Source organism: Musca vetustissima, unplaced genomic scaffold (genome assembly GCF_032173495.1).
Source record: "Musca vetustissima isolate MV318-11 ecotype Yass unplaced genomic scaffold, APGP_CSIRO_Mvet_v1 utg12756, whole genome shotgun sequence".
NCBI lineage: Eukaryota > Metazoa > Arthropoda > Insecta > Diptera > Muscidae > Musca > Musca vetustissima.
In genome coordinates this window covers 51505-73993 of record NW_026881315.1, presented here as the reverse complement: position 1 = coordinate 73993, position 22489 = coordinate 51505, and the positions used below count along the sequence as shown (strand labels likewise).

The 22489-nt window shown below is 29.2% G+C and overlaps 2 protein-coding genes across 3 annotated transcripts in view; both read left to right on the top strand.

Moving 5' to 3' along the window:
- Window positions 1-1027, top strand: part of LOC133327306 (serine-rich adhesin for platelets-like) — a 31333-nt gene extending 30306 nt beyond the window's left edge. Inside the window, exon 2 of the mRNA XM_061535871.1 lies at window positions 314-1027. Within this exon, the coding sequence (XP_061391855.1) occupies window positions 314-1027 (714 nt within the window). The remainder of the gene's footprint in view (window positions 1-313) is intronic.
- Window positions 851-21213, top strand: LOC133327304 (protein kinase shaggy-like). Of its 2 annotated transcripts, XM_061535869.1 has the most exons (11): window positions 851-1013; window positions 6831-6950; window positions 9883-10073; window positions 10144-10227; window positions 14366-14476; window positions 14548-14785; window positions 16121-16314; window positions 19036-19225; window positions 19301-19501; window positions 20983-21004; window positions 21147-21213. In XM_061535869.1, the coding sequence occupies exons 2-10, from the start codon at window positions 6833-6835 to the stop codon at window positions 20988-20990; spliced, it is 1335 nt and encodes a 444-aa protein (XP_061391853.1). In that variant the 5' UTR covers window positions 851-1013; window positions 6831-6832; the 3' UTR covers window positions 20991-21004; window positions 21147-21213. The 2 variants fall into 2 exon arrangements, with proteins under 2 accessions (XP_061391853.1, XP_061391852.1); XM_061535868.1 differs by lacking the exon at window positions 21147-21213 and having other exon boundaries at window positions 20983-21078.
- The last annotated feature ends 1276 nt before the right edge of the window (window positions 21214-22489 follow it).

The following is a 22489-nucleotide window of genomic DNA, read 5'->3' as shown; positions in this document are numbered from 1 at the left end:
ACAAACGTTAAAGCAATTAACCTCTCAGGCATTAACCAAAAAAAAAACCGAAGCAAAAAAAAATATATATTGAAATTACATTTAAAAAAAAATCTATATAAAAAATATCAACAACAACAAGAAAAACCGTGAACGCATAATCTTTTGTAAAAAAAAAATTACAAAAAAAAAGAAAAACAAAAAATAAGTGAAGGTTTTCTTTAAAAAAAATCGGAATCACGTAACCTTTTCTTTCTGATTTTTTTTGTGCAAACTTCAACCTTTCAAAATTGTGGATCCATTCAATCTCACCGATTCGCAAACGTCCCCAAAGGTGATTCAATCAACGGGACGGCCGCGTAAAATAATTAAAATTGTCCGCAAGAAAAAGAAAAATGATAGTGGTGACGATTCCACCACAACCTTGGATACTCGTAACAATTCCTTTAGCTCATTGGGTGCCTTTGATAACCAAAACGATATGACTACTACGGCCACCAAACCCACCTTCAATCGATCGGCATCGTGTAACAATGTCAAACGGATTATCACAAAACGTGTCGTCGTACGACGTAACAGCAGTATAGTTCGTAAACCCAGCACCGGTGATATATTCGGCAATGATAATGACAAAAGTAATTCAACTCCGCCACCGAAATTTCAGGCTCAACCTGCTAAGCCATTGCCGGTATTTACCACTCAATCGTTGTTCCATAAACCGCCAGCCTCAAACAGCAACAACAACAAACAAACGGAAACAAGTGTAAAACTTAAAATTGCCTCATCGTCATCGTCCTCGGCGTCATCATCGGAAACGGCCTCAAAAAAATCGCATTCGTCTTCCTCCTCATCGTCTTCGTCGTCGACAACGACAACAACTACTTCAAGTTCATCGTCGTCATCGTTGACATCGACCACAACAACGACCACCACGACGACGACAACAACTTCAAGTTCCAAAACGAAAAAGAAAAAAATCAATAAAAATGCTCTCACACGCAATCCGAGTAGTAATAAAAAATACGCAGATCCAAGTAGGGAATTATAAATTTAGTTATCAACACAAAAAAAAAACGTCAAAGGAACCTAAATGGAAGTAAAAAATGAAATGACCAGCAAAAGAATCGAAATTGCGTAAAGAAATCTATAAAATTCCTATAAATTAATTATTTTATGAAATAGTTGCTAAAAACAATGAAAAAGTTCATATTTTATGAAATAGTTGCTAAAAACAATGAAAAAGTTCATACTCATTATGAATATTTCGTAAAGCAAGTGTTGCATGTCATAAAATCCTAAAATATATCACTTTCCATTAAAAATTCCAAATTATTATTAATTTTATGAAAATATCATAATCGTAAAAATTATGAAAAAGTTCATAATAATTATGAAAAATTCATAAATATTTCCGAAATTTAATTCCAAAGTATTTCGTAAAACAAGTGATACATGCCATTCAACGCAAAAATATAACACTTTTCTTTAAAAAATTCCAATTAATTTCGTTACTTTTTGAAATTAATCGTAAAAGTCATGAAAATATTCATAATAATTATGACAAATTCATAAATATTTCCTAATGCAAATGATGAATGCCGTATTGTGCAAAACTATAATTTTTCGTAAAAAATCCTAATAATTATTTATCTGAATAAACTAATTATGTCAAATCTAAATAATGAGTTGTCTTGTGAAAATATTCCCAAAAGTAATGAAAAAGTTCGTAACCATTATGAAATAATTCATACAATTTTTCTAAAGGAAATGAAGAACGTTCCTATGTCCTAAAATGCGTTCGGTTTAATAAAGTTACGAAAACGTTCATAATAATTATGAAAAAAATCCTTAAGCGCAAACTATTTTCTTTTTTATAAAAATAGTCTACTTAATCAGTTATTTTATGAAAATGTTTCTAAAAGTAAAGTTCATAGCAATATTGAATAATTCAAAAAATTTATCTAAATCAAATGATAAATGCCTTTAGGTGGAAGAAATATTCAGTTTCTTAAAAATTCTTATTAATAAGTTTTTTTTTACGAAAATATCCCTAAATTATTTTTAGGTCAAATTCACTATTATTTTATTAAGCAAATGTATGTCCTTAAAAAGTTAAAGTATTGAAAAATTCATAATAATTATGAAATATTTCCTAAAATCTTCCAAAACCAAATAAGAAACTACTATAGTGCAAAAAAATATGTTTCGCTTCCTTAAAAAATAAACGTTACATATTTTGTTCATAATAATTATGAAATAATTCATAAAGATATTCCTTAAGGATCATTATGTTAAATGCACAACTTTTTCTTAAGTAAATGGATGTTCTCAATATTTCAAATAATTAATTATTTTATAAAAAAGTTACTAAAAGTAATGAATAATTCATTATTATTATGAAATAATTCATAAAATGTTCACAAATCAAATAAGAAATTACCTTGGTACAAAAAATATGTTCTGCTTCCTTAAGAAATAAACGTTGCATATTTTGTTCATAATAATTATGAAATAATTCATAAAAAATTTTTAAAGCATATGATGGATGAACTACATTTTGTACTGGCATATATTTTTTATTATCTAGGAATACAATCTTTCATTAGGAATTGCAACCCGAATTTATTTTACATAATATATATTATCCTTAAAATAATTATTCCTAAAAAATCCATAAGTCTTTAAAATAATGAAGAACTTGATAATATTTAGCAATTAAATTATAATTTTTCCCTATTAATTGAAAGTATGTGTTCGCTCCTGATTCCAGGAGAAGTAACAAAGAAAATTAAATACAAAAATATCTTTCCAATATTCATAAGAATAATGGAAAAGTTCATAAGATTAGCGAAATTGATAAAGAATTTATTACGAAAATATCTATATTTAATGAAAATAGGTCCTAATATGTATAAAATATTTAATTCGATGATAGAAAAAGCTAAGCAGGTTGGGGTTACCTTTTTTATTCAATCAAATTAATTCCCCTGCTAATAAAGTAAAGGCACAATCATGCTTTAAAAATTACCGAAAAATGTTCACTGAATATTTATTAAATGCAAATTTATTTGACTTATGAAAAATGTTCCTAAAAAAAGAATACAATTTATGAATTCATGCATTAAGTTAATGAATTTCATTATGAACCTTTCTGGACAATATTAAATCTAAAAATGGAGAATAAATGATAAATAATGCCCAAATATACAAAAATTTTGTAAGGAAAACATTTCCCCAAAATACGTAAATATTATTGACATTTAGGAAAAAAGTTCTAAATGTTTTCAAATTTAGTTTTTTTTTTATCGTAATAATATTTATATTTATTGTAACAAATATACCTTTTAATACTGGAATCTGTTCACGATATATGTAATAACCAATTCCCAACATCCAGAAAAAAAAAATTACGAACATTATTCATCAAGACTTTTTGAATACTTCCTGATATTATTGACCGATATTCTTAAAAACAAATTCTTCGAATTAGAAATAATTGATTTATAGAATTAATGTAAGACATTCTAAAAATAAAATTCTGTATATTTCCTTCTCAACTCTTCATTTGAAATAACATAAAAAATATGCAATATATTATGAATAAATACATAAAAGTAACGAAAAAATTCATATATTTTATGAAATGAGATCATGCGTCCAGTAAGATTATTTCTTTAATAAATATTCAGTTCCTCGTCTGGTATTCCTTTAGATAAAAAGAAAAAAGGAAAAATTTACCGAATAAAAACTAAATATAATATTGATATGATCAAATACATAGAAAGAAAGAACAAATTCATAGAATTTATGAAAATAGATTCTCTAAAGTTTTTAATAAAACAAGCCTTCAATAAAGTATAAATTTCTTCACATGATATTCCATGAAATCAAAAATAGGAAAATAGTTTTAAATAAATACTGTTTATAGGATTGCTATGAATACATATACATAATGATAATGAACAAATTCATACAATTTATGGAAATAAATCTTCCGAAGACTGTAATCAATTCGATAACTCATTCTCTAAGATTATAGTGTTATCTGGATTATAGAAGATATTCGTTTCATATTCCATCATGCAAAAAATAATTCGAAAAGAGTGTCAACGGAATATGATATTCCTATGAATAAATACATAAAAAAATAATGAACAAATTCATACAATTTATGAAAAGAACTCCTTCAAGGTCTTTAATCAATTTAAAAAATAGTTCTCTAAGAATTGAGCATAGATACGAAGTTCTTTGTCTTGAACATTTAAAAAAAGTTAGAAATAGAAGTATATATGAAAATATGACAGCTTGTAGTGATCTTTTCAAGTATATTTTCCAAGATTATTGCTCGGAAAGTTCTTGGATAATTAATAGACTCTCCTATCAAAGAGAAAATTAAGCAATAACTATAAAATTAAATAATATCAATTTATTATGAACAAATACCTTTCGAATATGAAATAATTCATACAATTTGTGAAGTCTTTTTTATAAATTTTATAACTACTTATAATAATAACTAAATATATTTTCTATTTTTTTATATTTTGAATGGAAAAAATTACAAAAAAATTCGTTATGAACTAATTCCTACTGAGTATGTAAAAGTTCATAAAATAATTGTTTTTTTTTTTCTACATTTAAGTAAGGTTGCCAAATATTTTCCCAATCAGTGGACGTATTTCATATTTACTATGAACAAATTCCTAAAAACAATGAAAGGAAATATGAAGGCTTTTAGTGGTCCTTTAAAATATACATTCCACAATTTTTCCCCTTTTTAAATATAAAATACAGCAGTAAAAATAAAGCATTTTAGTATGAACAGATATCTATCGAGTATGAACTAGTTCATACAATTTATGACTTAATTAATTTTTATAATTTTTTTCACATTACAATTTTTTAAATATATTTTTAAATAAATCATCTAAAATATTTTCTAATTTTTTAAAAGTCATTTTATATCTTTTATCCAAGAAAATTTTAAATTCATAAAAATATTTGAGAAAAAGACATCTTGTGATATGAACAAATACATACTGAACAGGAAAAAGTTCATAAAATTAATGAATTAATTATTTGTTTTTTTTTTATTTTTTTCTAATAATAATTTTGTTTTTTAAATTGAAATAAAGTTTTTAAAATTGTTCTCAATTATTGTAAGCTATTTTATATTGGAAATTTGTAGAAAATAAACTTTCAGCACAAAATATTCTCAGAATTACCTAAAAATAATTTTTAATGATTTTTATATACTTTCTGATTTAATCAACTCCAAAAAGTCTGTACAACATTCAAGATGGATTCGGATTACCTACACTGCTTACAATCGATTTTTGACACATTTTTGCATTATAACAGTTTGTATAACAGTTATATGAAACTGTTATACACTATAGAAAATGTTCGAAATTTATCGCAAACTCTTAACAACATAATATAATGCATTGCTAAAACATTTTTCCAGTTTCAAACACTCTGTATAACAGTTATGTGGACAAAAATTATATTTTAAGTGAAAAAAATAATAGCGAACATTTATAAAAGCTCATGTTATGAAAATATTGACCTAAACGGTCTCCAATGCTTTAATTTCACGTATATTTTTTTCTATAGCATATTTATATTTTAAGTGAAAAAACTAATAGCGAACATTTAAAAGTTCATGTTATGAAAATATTGACCTAAACGGTCTACAATGCTTTAATTTCACGTATATTTTTTCTATGGCATATTTTTATTTCGTCTCCCAGGTGTATCTTTCACATGACTCTGCATTTGAGTTCCATTATTACTTTGTATAATATAGTATAGGATATTCTAAAATCGTGAACGTCAAAACAAAGCGAAAATTCTGATTTTAAAATAGCACTACACGCCCCTTCATCTAGCCAAAAAGTCAGACAATGAAAACAATGATTTTAGCCAAATCGTTTTTTTTTTTTTTTAATTTTCTAAAAAAATACGAACGTATTTTTTATACAAAAATTGTTTATGCCAATTTTAATTATAATTAATTTCCTAAAATCAGAGAAGTAGAGGAAGAAAAAATAGTTCATCAGATTCTATTTTCCCCCTCTTCAACTTGTTGCCATCGCATCATGGGAAATAGAAAACTGTTATATACAGTTTTTTTTCAAATTCACTTTAACTTTGAACACCTGTCTGTGCTAGAGAAAAAATGTTAAAGAAGATGGGGGGATATAAAAATAAAAAAACAAAAGAAAATCCAATAAACGAAAATGTCATTGTGTCTCCTCGAAGTGCATTTTGCTTACGACAAAATTTAATTACACAAAATAAATATGTCAAATCTCTCATTTATAATCAATTATAAAGAGAAGAATTTTTGACCTGCATTATTGTTATTATTTGTTATCAATTATTTAGAATTACTTCGTTTTGTGGGCTTTGTTCCCGTTTGAAAAAATATAACAATAATTATTTTGCGATAAGAGTTTAAATACCCCCCAAATCCATTTCTGATGCATTCTCCTCCTTTCCTTTATTTCCACTTATCACATATTTTTTTATTTTTCTTTTGTTCTCTTTGAAGAATATTCTTTATCTACAATTCTTGGCATTATTTTCAAAACAAAAAAATTGTTTTTTTTTATTTCTCTATTGCTTAATTATTCGAATTAAACAATGAGTTAAACAAATTTCCAATTTTTTTTTTTTTTTGTTGAAAATTATTTTTCAAATTTGTCTTTTGTGTTAATAATTTAAGTGCTTTCTCAAATTTTTGTAATTCTCCACGGCCGTCGGGTTCCTTTGACGTTTTATTTTATGTTTTTGAATCGCATTCGCCATGTGTTCGGAAATAAATTTAATATTTGAATTCATCTTAGGCATGAAACAATTAATTGGTAAACTAAATGATTTATGGCCCGAACATAGTGTGGCCCTTTCCATTCCAAAGGAAATCGACAAGACAAAAGAGAAAATCCAGGGTGTGGAAGAAGTTGAAGGTAAATATTGAAAGAAATTATAATAGAATATTAAAAATTAAAAAAAAAAATACCAAACAAAGAAGTGGTTTTAGAACAACAACAATCAATTTGAAAATAACAGCTGATTTGCCTAAAAGTAGGCAATAAATTACAACAGTATGGTAAAAAAAAACTGTGAAATCACAATAGAGATCGTAATTTTTAAGATAGAGCCTTCAAAATTTTGTAAAGTTTTTATTACATCCAGGAAATTGGGTATTGAAAATTAAAATATATTGGTACGCATTTTCGTATAGTACCTCTAACCCCAGGTATTCATAATTTGTGGTACTTCTTCAAGCGAGTTTGGTGTAATTTGTAATTTTGGATTCTCCTAGTGTAAAATATCTTCCAACGACAAATTTTTACTATTGGTCCACTTTTAAGGGTAGTCGCCACAAAATATTCGATATTTTGCGAATTTTGGGCTCATTTTTCAACCTAATTGGTTGTAATTTAATATGTTGTGTTCTCAATGGGTGACACATCTTTCTACCAACAATTTTTACTATTGTTCCATATAACAGTGCCCCTAAATATTCGGTATTTTTGGGTAGTATGTCCACGTTTCTCATTCGAATTGGGTGTATTTTTCGGTATTTCGGTATTTTGGGCTCAATTTTCAGCCATATTTGCTATTTTATGGTTTTTATGTCAAAACGTCCTACCATAGCTTCCATATTAAAAATCCGATCAATTTTTTTTATTAATTTTTTTTGAATGGTGGAGGGTATAAAAAATAAAGTCCGACAAACTTTAACCGCAGATTTATTTGTTTTAGTTGAATTTTTAAGTTTTGGTCTGATCAGCTGATTTATGTTTACATTACGTTGCCTAAAAGTATGCAATAGAACTGGAAAGTAATTGTAGCAGCAGAATACTTCATCCAAAAGATTTGTATATTATTGGACCCGAACGATGAAGATAAAAAGCCGAGGAATATTAAATATCATATTTGTCTTTACAGCCTGAAAGTTGGCACTATAATTTTAAATTAATTGTGCCTACGAGAAACCCAATGAATCAGAATGATGAATGTTGGTGCTAAAGCCAAAATATAAATAACCGCTCTTCTGGTAATTTTTTGCCATCCTTGATTTTTTAGTACAAAACAGATAATTCCTGAAAATTAAAAAAGAAAATAAAATTAAACAGATTTAGTAGTTTTTTTTTTTTTTGATTTTGAAGCCGAAATATAAATAGCTAGCCTAGTATAGTTATATTTTTTTATTATTTATCATATTTAACTTTGTTAAACCACTTAAAATATTGAAAAATATTATTTTTCTGTAATTTTATAGCAGATCAGCTGATTTTAATATTTTACTAATGTTTTTATCCTGAAATTTAATCTAGATACTTAAAACCATATTAGGAAACTCTAGTGGGTGATTCAAATGGAAGTTGCAGCTTTTAATCAAGACCCGCAAATCCCATTTGAAAAATATTATTTGCCAAAAAATTTTATATCTGATCAGCTGATCATATTTTGTTTCCTAAATGTAGGCAATGATATTCGAAATTTTATCTAGACACTCAAAACCTTTTTTAAGAAACTCAATTGGTTGATTCAAATGGGAGTTGCAGCTCTAGATCTCTCAATTAATACATTTGAAAAATATTATTTCCCTGTAATTTTATAGCTGATCAGCTGATGTCTGCTAATATTTGTCTCCTAAATGTAGGCAATGATATTCGAAATTTTATCTAGACACTCAAAATCTTTTGAAGAAATTTAAGCGGGCGATTCAAATCGAATTTGAAGTTTAACTTTGAGATTTTATTTGATTTAAAAATAGCTGACTGGTGTAACAGCTGATTTGCCTAATAATAGGCAATAAATTAAAAATATTCAGCTTAGAATAGAGGTTCTAAGTCTTTTCCAAAAATGGAATGGGTTCTAATATTTTTTTTTTGCAATAAACGCTTTTAGTTCTGTTGGAACTGAAACAGTTTTTTTTCAAATTAAGTCGTTATATATATTTATTTTCCCCAATATCCGACTTAAACAATTGTAAGAATTGTTAACTCTTTAACTCTTCTAGTCGAGATTTTTATGCACCAAATATTCCCATATAATTATTATATTTAAAAGTTTAATAAAAAAAATGTTTGTAAGTTTTCTATTTTTTTAATCAAAATAAAAATTGAAAAAATGGGAATTAAAAATATAATAAATCTTCTCAATTGATGATTCTGACTTCATTCTACCATCTCAATTTTCAAATAAATGAAATGATGCTCTTCAAAGCGACCCAAGAGCTATGTGGGCGTCAATATTACTATTATTATAAAATAAGATAGTTAGAATTTGATCCTAAAAGTATGCAATGTTTTTTTTTAATAGAAAATAAACACATAATATTTTTCTTCTTTTTCAATTTTATTAAGATTATGATAATATAAATTATTTTGCCTAAAAGTAGTCAATGTTTTTTGTATTAAAATATAATAAAAATACCTAATAAATTTTCTTCTTTTCTAACATCTCAAGCTTAAAATCTTATAAAAAATATATTTTCAATTCACATCCCTATGCTATGATGCAGTCCTCAGTTTTTTGTTTTTTTGTGGGCGGTATTATTATTAAAATTGTTCGACTAGACCACATTTATCCTTCTTTTCAATTTTTATTACAATTTCTTAATTTTAAATTATTTTGCCTAAAAGTAGGCAATGGTTTTTATGTTCTCCCTCATTTCCTTAGAATTGGGAGTAAATAAAGTACCCAAATATATAATTGAAATTAAATATATTAAAATAAACAAATTATTTTCTACATTTTACACAGCCAACAAGAACAACAACAACAAAAATATCTTTTTCAGGGTATAGCATTGAAAAATTAAAAAAAAATATATAAATAAAATACTAAACTCAAAATTCTTTTCCTTCTTTTGCACCCTAACAGGCAGAGATGGTTCCAAAATTACCACAGTTGTTGCCACTCCGGGCCAAGGTACCGATCGTGTACAAGAAGTTTCCTACACAGATACAAAGGTGATTGGCAATGGCAGTTTTGGCGTTGTCTTTCAGGCCAAATTATGCGATACCGGTGAACTGGTGGCAATTAAAAAAGTTTTACAAGACAGACGATTTAAGGTAAGGACTGGTATTTTTTAAATTTATTATGAAAAAAACTAATTTCATTTGTTTTGTTGTTTCTTTGCAGAATCGTGAATTGCAAATTATGCGCAAATTGGAACATTGTAATATTGTAAAACTTTTGTATTTCTTCTATTCGAGTGGTGAAAAGGTAGGTTTGCAGCTCAAATATTTTCCTTTGTTGTGTTTTTTCTCTTAGATATATACAAATTTATTGTATGGCTACACAACACAACCAATTAACCCTAACAAACAACCAATTCATCAACAAAAAAAAAAAGAAGAGAAATGTCCGTTGTTTTTTTGTTCGTCTGATGTTGATGAAAAAGCAGATCCACAAGATGAACAAAATATTGTCTTAGCATGCTTTTGTTTGATAACTTACATTTTTTGGTTTCTTTACATTTTTTAAAATAGGTTCTTAGTTTCCCACTATTTTTTCCCATATTCCTTAAAAAGAACTTGCAACAGAAAAATATTGGGGGACATTGAAGAAGATTTCGTTTTCAATTTTTGTTTTTTCATTCACATTTTCCAAAAAAAATACAAATCCTCTTGTCGTCTTTTTTTATTGTCTCTTTTACCTTTTGTTTCTTTTCTGTAAATTTTGTGTTTAATATTTGTTTTTTTTTTTTTTTAATTTTTTCTAATTTATATGTATTAACCACAAAAATTATCAACAAATTAACATGATTTGTAAACAACGCGTCCTATATATATATATATATACGTGTCTGTGTGTGTGCTCAAACACCCAACACCAACATCTTTAATGCAAAAAATAAATCAACAACTTAAATACAAATGTGATGAAATTGTTTTGTAAAAATGTTCAAACAAAAAATTAACACAATCCCCATTGCTTACAAATCAAAAAACAAAATTTCCGTATAAAAAAACTTCCCCCCAAAAAATAAAAAAATACAAAGTTAGCGGAATTTCCCATTGATGTGGGAATATTAGCTTCGGTTCTAAAACCTCAGGTAGCTATAAAGCCATTACTTATTAACATAAGTAAAAACAACAAACAATCACATTCACACCAATATCAATTCCCAAAAAAAAAAAATCTCATCAAATTTTCAAACCAATCATCACCAATGGAAATAATTCGAAACTCAAAACGTTTTCGTTTTCATACCAACCAAAAAAACTTCCTTTAATTCTGTGTATATTGCTCCTCCAAAAAAAAAAATCAAATCAATCAAATATTTGTTGTTGTGTCGTTCGTTTAGAGAGTATGCCAGTGACAAAGTGTCTAAGAAATCAATTCCTTCACCGCAACAGCATCACTTTGTTTTTCTTTTTCGTTTTTTATATCCTGTAAATGGCTTAATTTTTTGTTTCTATTTCAAATCATTCCTTTTTTTATTATTCATTACATTGCGGAAGTCAATCACACACAGTTTTATATGTAGTAAATTGAAAAAAAATTGAAATTTATGGGATCATTGTCGCCATCATTAAGAAAAATGCTACCATTTTGAATTATTATTTTTAAAAAAAGTCCTATGTTCCTTTTTTTCTTATTTTATTTTTTTATAGCTCCGCCCTTGTTAGCATGTTTCAATACTTTACTAAGCATGTTGTTTTTCATATGACCTATAATAGCCACAAAGGAAGGCCCTCTTATAGAGGGAGAAATAAGAAAGGGAAATGAAGAGGGAGAATATTTCGCAAATCAGAATCACTTGGTTTATTATAAGAATAAAATATTTCCGTACAAAAGACCAAACATATTATTCTTAAACTAGACTGATTTATCATTTATAGAGATCACACTTCATAAGAACATTCTAAGTGGGTCTTAGAGGACAATTTTTCTCAAAGAACAATTATAAGGAATTCACCTTTCTTTCATAGAAAGGGAAACATTTTCCACACAAAATACTGCCTAGTTTATCTTCTAAAGACGCCCTTCACAGGGTATACCCACAGAATTCTTATAGGGCATTGGAAGGCCATTACTTTAATAAAGAAATCCGTTTGTATTACATTTTTTTAGAGAAAGAAGTGTATTCTCAAAGAAATCCTGGGCATCTTTTTTTACAGAGTCCACACTATATTCTTCTATATAAAGATCACGTCCTGTAATGGGAAAAACCAGACATATCCAAACTAACCTTAAAATACCAACAATGCCTCTTTAAAATTATGATAAAGAAGAAGCATAGGAAAATCTCTATTTTTGTAGACTGGCGAATCTTCACCACACTGTCCTTCCTCTGCTTTATAAAGACCATCTTAAGCTGGTCGTCTGGCTATAAAGAGTACCATCAGCTGGTCTATGAAATAAAATCTAAATTGGTCTATAAAATCATCATCTCATCTATAAATTGGTACGCCCTTCACCTGATTTATAAAGACCACCTTAAATTGGTCATCTAGCTATAAAGACTGGCATCAGCTGGTCCATAAAGACTGCGATCAGATGGTCTATAAAAACGATCTGCAGTAGATATATAAATACCGTCTTAAGCTGTTCTCTTCGCCTGGTCTATTAAGAAAGGTTTCATTTCAGGTGGTCTATAAAAAAGATGTTCAGCATCCGTATAGTTTGTTCAGATCGCTATCAGATGGTCTTTAAAAAAACCGCCATCAGTTGGCCTATATATACTGTCATCAGACTGGTCTATAAAGACAGCATTAACCTGGAATTCAAATAAAACCTTTAAGTTGTTCTATAAAATTCGCTTTTAACTAGTCTATATAGAACGGCTTCAATTGGTCTATAAAGGCCGACAGCAGTTTATCTATAAAGACCACAAAGACCTGCTTCATCTAGTTTATTAAGTCCACTATCAGCTGGTCGACAAAAACCGCCATCATCTGGCCTATATACATTGTCATCAGCTGATCTATAACTGGAATACAAAAAAAACCTTTAGGTAGCCTATAAAGAATGCCTTCAGTTGGTCTATAAAATCCGCTTTTAACTTTTCTATATAGAACAGCTTCAGTTGGTCTATAAACACCGCCATCAAATTGTCTGTCTTCAGGTGGTTGATAAAGACCGCTTTCATATTCTAAAAAGACACCCTCCAGATGGTCCTTAAAAATCACCTACATGTGGTCTATAAATAAAGCCAACCGCTGATCTATAAAGACCACCTTTACCTCGTCCATAAACAAAGACTCCAGTTGGTATCTAAATCTAAATCGTCTAAATAGTCTTCAACTTGTCTACAAAAACAGTCTCAGCGGGCCATATAAAGACGATCTTCTTTGGATTCATAAAGTCCGCCATCAGATTGTCTATAAAGACAGCCCTACTTATAGAGACTCCCTTTAGCTCGCCTAGGCCCTCGTATGATTTGTCGGATTATCTATAAAGACTTCCTTTAATTCGTCTATAAAGACTCCATTCAGCTCGTTTTTAATGACTCCCTTCAACTTGTCTTCAAATACTGTAAGCACTCCACTCAACTCGTCTACATCTAAACCTTCAGTTCGTCTATAGATAATCACTTCAATTCTTCTAAAAATAGTAATCTGGGCTCGTATTTAAATACTTCCCTCGATTCGTCAATTGATACCAATCTAAGCTGGTCTATAGACTCTCTTCAGCTGGTCCATAATAATTGCCTCGGTTTGTCTATAAAGATTCACATCCGTTCGTATATAAAGACTAAGCTCGTCGAAAAATACTAATCTCGCCCCGTCTGTAAAAATTGCTCTTCATTCACCTATAAATACTCCTCTAAGCTCGTCTATAAAGACTCTCATCAGCTTGTCCATCATGATTCCATCGGTTTGTCTTTAAAGACTTTCTCTATACCGGCTATACATATTAATAAAAAAATCCTTAAGAAGTCTTTTCCTCTTAAAATTCTTATGTTTTTTTTTTTGAGAGCCTAAAAGTAGGCAATTAATTTTTGTTGTTTAAAAACTCTTCTTTTAATAAGGATCAGAAGGCTGCTCATCCTTCAAAAACACAGAAGGATCTGAGCAGCCTATAAAATGAAATTTCAAAAAACAAAATGATTTAGGCAGCCTATAAATTAACATTTTAAAATGCAGAAGGATTTTAGCATCCTTAAAAAACATTAAAAACACCAAACATTGAAGCCTTCATTATTTGTTAACAAAAAAATATATTGCTATATTTAATGAAGCTATTGGCATGCAAAATAAATGTTTTTAAATTTCCTATTTTATTTTATATATTTTTATTAAATAAAATAAATTCATATTCATTATTTTTTCTGTTTTCATATATATTTTAAAATTCTTTCAAAAATGTTACTAATTTCAATATTTGTTCCTTGTTTTTTCTTTTTTCCTTATAGCGCGATGAAGTGTTCTTGAATTTAGTACTCGAATATATACCAGAAACGGTTTATAAAGTGGCGCGTCAATATGCTAAAACTAAGCAAACAATACCCATTAACTTTATTAGGGTAAGTAAAGAGAGTAATATTTTTTTTAAATATAATTTTAATTAATTTATTATTTTTGTTTTCCCTTTTAGCTTTACATGTATCAACTATTCAGAAGTTTGGCTTACATACATTCATTGGGTATTTGTCATCGTGATATTAAACCACAAAATTTATTATTGGATCCAGAGACCGCTGTATTGAAATTATGCGATTTTGGCAGTGCTAAACAATTGTTGCATGGCGAACCGAATGTATCATATATATGTTCACGATACTATCGTGCACCCGAATTGATATTTGGCGCTATAAATTATACCACAAAAATTGGTAAGTAAGGGAGGAATATGAAATTGACATTTAATACAAAAGTATAATGGTGACTCAAAATGAATAATAATAAAAACAAATAATTTGTTCCAACATTTAAGCGACTTATTAGTTTTCATAAAATTAACAAAGTGGGCTATTATTGTACACTTGCGAATCTTAATACTGTCTGTCCTTCCTCCCATCTATAATTTCATCAACTTCAGTTGGTCTATTAATACACCCTTTACTTGCTTTATCAAGACCACCTAAAGCTGGTCTACGAATACACCCTTCATCTGGCTTTAAAGACTGCCATCATCTGGTCAATAAAGACCGACAACAACTGGTCCATTAAGACCCACATCAGGTGACCTATAAAACCGTCATCAGCTGGTCTGTAAAAAGAGATTTCAATTTGTCTATAAATGTGATCTTCAGTAGGTCCATAAATACCGCTATATAGACCTCCTTCATCATTTTATTAAGTCCGCTATCAGCGAGTCTATTAAAACCGGCATCATACACTGCCATCAACTGGTCGATAAATACCACCTTCACATGGCATACGAATAAAACCTTTGGGAGACCTATAAATGCTGCCTTCGGTTGGTCTATAAAATCCGCCTTTAACTGGTCTATATAGAACGGCTTAAATTTATCAATACAGAAAGCCATAAGTTTATTTATAAAGAGCGACTTCAGGTTGAAAAAAAAACACCTTCAGTTGGCCTACAAAGACACCATTCAGATGTCCTATAAATATAGTCAATTAAAGCAAAAAATATTGGTAGAACCCCCTTCAGCTCGTCTATAAGACTCCCTTCAGCTCGTCTATAAGACTACCTTCAGTTCGTCTATAAAGACTACCTTCAGTTCTTCTATAAAGACTCCCTTCAGCTCATCTATAAAGACGCACTTTAGTTCTTCAATAAAGACGCACTTCAGTCGTCTATAATGGCGCCCTTCAGACGCCGCCTTTAGCTGGTCTTGAATACCCTCTATAATCTATAAAGACACTCTAAAGTCTATAAAGAATCCTTGTAATATATTCGTCCCATCAAATCGTCTTCAGCTAATCAGTAATGATCACCTTCTGTTGGTAAAAATCGTCTTCATCTGATCAATAAATACTCCTTACAGATCCTCTATAAAGACCACCTTCAGCTCGCTTTTAAATACCTCCATTAGTCTATGAAGGCTCCCTAGCTGGTCTATAAAGGTCCACTTCATTTGATCTATTAAGTCTTCCTACAGCTCTTCTATAAAACCTCCCTTCTTTGATAATTTTTATTGATTCGATTTTTTAATATTTTGTTTATTTTTATTAATATTTCATTGACTATTTTTTTCCAGATGTGTGGAGCGCCGGTTGTGTATTAGCTGAATTACTATTGGGCCAACCCATATTCCCTGGTGATTCGGGCGTTGATCAATTGGTTGAGGTTATCAAAGTTTTGGGCACACCTACACGAGAACAAATTCGTGAAATGAATCCCAATTATACGGAATTCAAATTTCCACAAATTAAAAGTCATCCATGGCAAAAAGTAAGTAATATCACTCCCATTCTCTTACTCTTTCTCTTACAACATCTAAGCCTATATTCCCTACTATCATTTCCTTAAACCTATCCTGCCTTTTTTGAAAATCATAAGTCAATATATTGCAATAGTCTTCACTTTGTAACCCTTCAGTGCTGTTTATTGTTCTGTAAACTGCTGGCTTTCTCTATATTTAGTTATATTATTTTTGTAATATGTCTTCTTCTATTGTCTAATCTGTTATTATTTTTTCTTTATTATTGTTATACGAAAAAAATCAAAACGAAAAAACATCCACTATTTACAGTCTTTACTTGAACGTTCCCAATTTCCAAATGCCCTAAGCCAGAAACAACGTTTAAGAGTAAGCTTCTTCATCAATGTGTCACGACGACGTACACTACTACCACTAGTTTTAACACGAACACGAAAGGCTTACACCAACCTCCCTTATTAGTAATGTGTGGGGGCCAGAAGAAGAGGGGAGGACAAAAGAAAAAACGCAGTGAATTGAGAAAACAAAAAAATTGAAAAAAAAAACAAATTTAAAAAAATTCTTTTATTGGCCTTACCTAACCTATAAAATTAATTTGCGTTTTTTTCTAATAATTGGCCAAACAACACAAAGCCCTAAACTCAAAACACTCATCATTTACAAAATATTTTTTCTAACCCTTTCTCCACTTTTTTTGGGAAACACAAATCATTGACAACATTTTTTGAAATTTTTATAAAAACAACACACGACCCCTTGCTTAAATAAAAACAAAATGCTTGTGACAAAGCCAGAGTTTGTGTGTGTGTGTGCGTGTTGCATTGTTGTTGTTGTTCTTGTTTTATGGCATTTGGCAAATCCATGATATGTTTTTTGTTGAACCAACCAACCAACAAGTCTGTAAATATTTGCTTTCAATGCTTATCAAATTTTATTTTCGATATAAAAATCGTTGTTTTCTTCTGGTAAATAAATCAAAATTAGAAACGAAAGAGTTTTTTGGTAGAAGAATGGAAAAGAAGGAAGAGATCAGAGGAAAGAAAAAAGAAATAATAATAATAAATAAATTAATCTGTGATTAATACCATTAGCTCGTCTATAGAGACTGCCTTCAGATGGTCCATAAAGGCTTCCTTTAGCTCGTCTATTGAGACTAATTTCAGCTCGTCTATAAAGACTCACTATTCAGCTTGTTTTTAGTTGCCGCCTTCAGCTAGTCCATAGACTCTCTTCAGCTCGCCCACAGAGATTTCCTTCAGCTCGTCTAGACTCCTGTAAGCTCGTCTATAGAGACTCCTTTCTGTTCGTCTATAGAGACTGCCTTGAGTTGGTCTATAAAGGCTTCCTTCATCTCGTCTATAGAGAGTCCTTTCAGATCTCTCTTATTATGAGATTCCCTTCAGCTTGCATTTAGAGGCAATATTCAGCTCGTCTATAGTGGCTGCCTTCACCTCGTGTGTAGAGACTCCTTTCATCTCGTCTATAGAAACTCCTTTCAAATTGTCTACAAAGACTCTCTTCAGTTCGTCTATAAAGACTCACTTCAGATCGTCTATAGAGACTCCCTTCAGATCGACTGCAGGAACTACTTTCACTTCGTCTGTAGAGACTCCCTTGAGTTCGTTTAAAGACACTCCCTTCAGTTCGTTCATAGAGACTCCCTTCAGTTCGTTCATAGAGACTCCCTTCAGCTCGTCTATAAAGACTCCCTTCAGTCTACAGAGACTCCACGCAGCTGAGGGACTCCTTCAGATCTTCTATAGAGCCTCCATTTAGCTCGTCTATAGAGACTCATTTTAGCTCGTCTATAGAGATTCCGTGCAGCTCCAGAAACTCATTCAGATCTTCTCTAGAGCCTTATAGTCAATAAAGGCCACTTCCACCTTGTCAATAAAGACCACTTCCACCTGGCAAATAAAAACCACCTCCATCTGGCCTATAAAGACCACCTCCAGCGGGCCTGTAAAGCCCACCTCCAGCTGGCCTATAAAGACCACCTTCAGCTGGCCTCTGAAGAACACCTTCAGTTGGCCTATAAGGACAACCTTCAGCTGGTCGATAAAGAACACCTTCAGTTGATCTATAAAGACAACCTTCAGCTAACCTATAAGGACAACCTTCAGCTGGCCTATAGAGACCACTTCCAGCTGGCCTATAGAGACCACTTCCAGCTGGCCTATAAAGACCACTTCCAGCTGGCCTATAAAGACCGCCCCAGCTGGCCTATAAAGACCGCCCCAGCTGGCCTATGAAGACAACCTCAGGCTGGCCTATAAAGACAACCTCCGCCTGGCCTATAAAGACCACCTCCAGCTGGCCTATAAAAAGCACCTCCAACTGCTATATATTATATTGTCATTTCTCTCTCAATTTCTTTTTCATTCTCCTCCTCTTCTTCTTTTTCTCTTCCAAATTAATTTTTGTTAAAATAAAAAAAATATCGTCGTGTATATATTTATAATGGGTGTTCATATAATTGGCTTTATTTTTAATCCTGCTAAATATATTCTAATTTAAAATTTAATTACCTTAACTCCCATTTACCCTAAAATCCAAACTAACCTTTTAAATAGTATATACCAAATTTTTCTAACAATCCCATTAATTACAAATCTTTATATTTTCTTTCTCTTCCTCCACCTCTTGCGTTTTGATCCCCACGTTTCTTTTTATCCTGTTTGACTACGTTCAAAATGCAATCCAAAACAAATATTTCATATTGTTTTCTCTAGGTTTTCCGTATACGCACTCCACCAGAAGCTATAAATTTGGTATCGCAACTATTGGAATACACACCAAGTGCACGTATAACACCATTGAAAGCATGCGCCCATCCATTCTTCGATGAATTGCGCCAAGAGGGTAGTCATACATTACCAAATGGCCGGGAAATGCCGCCACTATTCAATTTTACAGAACATGGTAAGTTGGGAACATTTTTTATTTTTTTTTTCATTGGTATTTTGAATTAATCAAAATGTTTGTTTTTGTTTCCAGAACTTTCAATACAACCAAGTTTAATACCACAATTGTTGCCAAAACATCTGCAAAATAGCGCACACCGTACTGCTGGCGCTGGCGGTGAAGGTGGTGGTGCAACAGCTTCAGCTGCTGCTGGTTCATCCTCAGCTAATGCCACAAGTGCTGCTGCCACGGCCAATAATACTACGCCGGGATCATCAGCGCAAGCAGCTACAGGTTAGTTTTGAAATACAATTCATTTTTTTAATTGTTAATTCATTCATTTTTTTATTTTAAATTCCAACCATTCATTTTGAATTGTTTTACTTTTCAATTGTGTTCATAACCTCAAAATTAACTGTAGTTTAGAAAAAAAAACAATATTTGTTTCCGAGAAAAAAATGGCATGCTTATTTTCATATTTATTTTTTTTTTTTGTCTCTGCATTATTGTTGTTGTAACAAAAATATGGTGTTTGGATTTTTTCTTATACTAATTTCCTGTTATTAGTTTAGTTTTTTTAAGAAAAAATTGTCGAAGGAGGTTTAAATTAAAAAGAGAAAAAATGGACAAATAAACCAAAAAAAAAAAAAAAAATTAAGAACTATTATTATTTTTATATGAGCTCTATTAAATTTTAATAGAGGTTTTAGGAGATTCTTTTTATACCACAAATTCAACCTACAATTGTCTATAAATAAATCCTTCAGTAGGTCGATTAATAATTCTTTTTTTCGACACCCTTATAAGGCGTGGATTTTTTAAATATTTTTTTTCGGTACCCTTATAAGGCGTGGATTTTTTAAATATTTTTTTCCGACACCCTTATAAGGCGTGGATTTTTTAAATACATTTTTTCGACACCCTTATAAAGCATGGGTTTTTTAAATAATTTTTTTCGACACCCTTATAAGGCGTACATTTTTTAAGTAATTTTTTTCGACTCCCTTATAAGGCGTGGATTTTTAATTTTTTTTTCGACACCCTTATAAGGCGTGGATTTTTAAAATAATTTTTTTCGACACCCTTATAAGGCGTGGATTTTTAAAATAATTTTTTTCGACACCCTTATAGGGCGTGGATTTTTAAAATAATTTTTTTCGACACCCTTATAAGGCGTGGATTTTTAAAATAATTTTTTTCGACACGCTTATAAGGCGTGGATTTTTAAAATAATTTTTTTCGACACCCTTATAAGCCGTGGATTTTTAAAATATTTTTTTCGACACCCTTATAAGCCTATAAAGACCACATTCAGGCTGACCTATAAAGACCACCGCCTTCAGCTGGCCCATAAACACCACCTTCAGCTGGTTTCAAATTTATCCACTTTCTATGAATTTAAATTTTTTTAGCAACCCTCCTCCTTTCGTCAATTTCTTTCTTTCTCGCTTTTGTTATGTCTTGCTGCATGCTTTGTTTTTTTTTTTTGTTGTAAATTTCATTTCTATAATTTATTCATTTTCTTGTTAAAAGTTTAATTTTACATATAAAAAACACGCAACACACAGTCGTTTTCTTTTTCGTTTCTATTATTTTTTTTTTTTTTCGTTTTAATTCATATTTTTGTTGCGTTCCTTTTTTTATTATTTATTTCTAATTTTTGTTAAAGCATTTTATTTTTAGTAGTATTTATTTTAGTAAACAAAATCCTTTTTATATGTGTGTTATTTTATTTTCTTTTTTGTATCTTTTTTTCTTTCTTAATTCTTTTGCAGATTCATAGTGGCATAAATAATTAAAAAAAAAACTATATAAATATTCAAACAAACAAAAAAATATTAAATAAAATCGAAAAAAATATAGTTCTCTACTACAAAAACAAAATACTTTTTTTCATACGTTATTATAAACAACAACAACAAATATTATAATAAATATTTAAAAAACAAATCTATATTATTTATATATATAAAAACAAACAGAGAAATATATATAAAAAAGTAAAACAATGAAGAGAAACAACCACAAGAACCACAGCAATCAATTAATTTAAATTAAAAAAAAAACAATTATTTTTAAAATCATTACATAGAGAGAGAAACTATATAAACTCTAGTTTTTTTAGCTTTACTTTATTTTTTGGTCTTGTAATTTTTTTTTAGTTTTTTTCACCCCTTTCACTATGGCTTTTTTTATTGTTTGTGTAACTATTATTTTTTTACTAGTTTTCTTTATGATTAATTAAATATTATTATTATTATTTGTATTTGAAAATTTTTTATATATAAACAAAATATATATACAAGATGTGGAAGAAGAAAAATTCCCAAAAAAAAAACGAAAATTATGGAGACAATATATAACAGAAATTTAATTTAATTTAATTAAACAAATTTTGAATAAAAAACCTTTTTTGTTAAATTTTTTCAAATTAATAGCAAGTTTTCTAATTCTGTTCAAATTGGCATTTGAAGCCTTTATTAAATATGCCAAAAAATAATAACAATTAAATTCCCAGTATTTCTATTAAATATTTCCTATCTTATTACATGTCTCTTGTTCTTCTTATAAAAATATTCTCTTCTTGCACTCTTTCTACCATTGAAAGAGAATGAAGAGTTTATTCATTACAATTTTTCATAGCCTCTATATATCCATTAAAATTTTTGTTTAATAAAAAAATTACAAGCTTTAGTTCTTTTTTCTTTTATATATAATTAATTTTTTATATACTACATAAATATGTTAATCATGCAGCCCCTGCCCACCTTCCCCCTTATTACTATTACTTTTATTATTTTCTATTTCAAAGGCCGCCAACCCCCACCCTTTACCCCTTCTCTTATATTATTTTTTATTCATCTTAACTTCGTTAAAGAAAAAATGCTTTAATTTTAGTTTAAATTCTTATTAAATAATAAACAAAAAACAACATAATTAATTAAATAATTAAAAAACAACAATTATATTTAAAAATACAACCAACAAACAAAAAAATCAATAAATAAAATTAATTATAATTTAAAAATTAACAAAAAAATCATATGTTTTTATTTTTCTTTTATTCTTTTTATAATAAAACCAAAGAAAACATCATGGGGAATAGATATAAATAATAAATATAAAATATATAAAAAATTAAAACTAAAATAAATTTTAGGTTAAAACAAGGGCTAATAAATAAATAAAATATTATAAAAGAAAAAATAAATAAAATATTTCATATATTTTTCTATTAGCTAGAGAAAATATAGTTTCAATAAATATAGTTTCAATAACTTT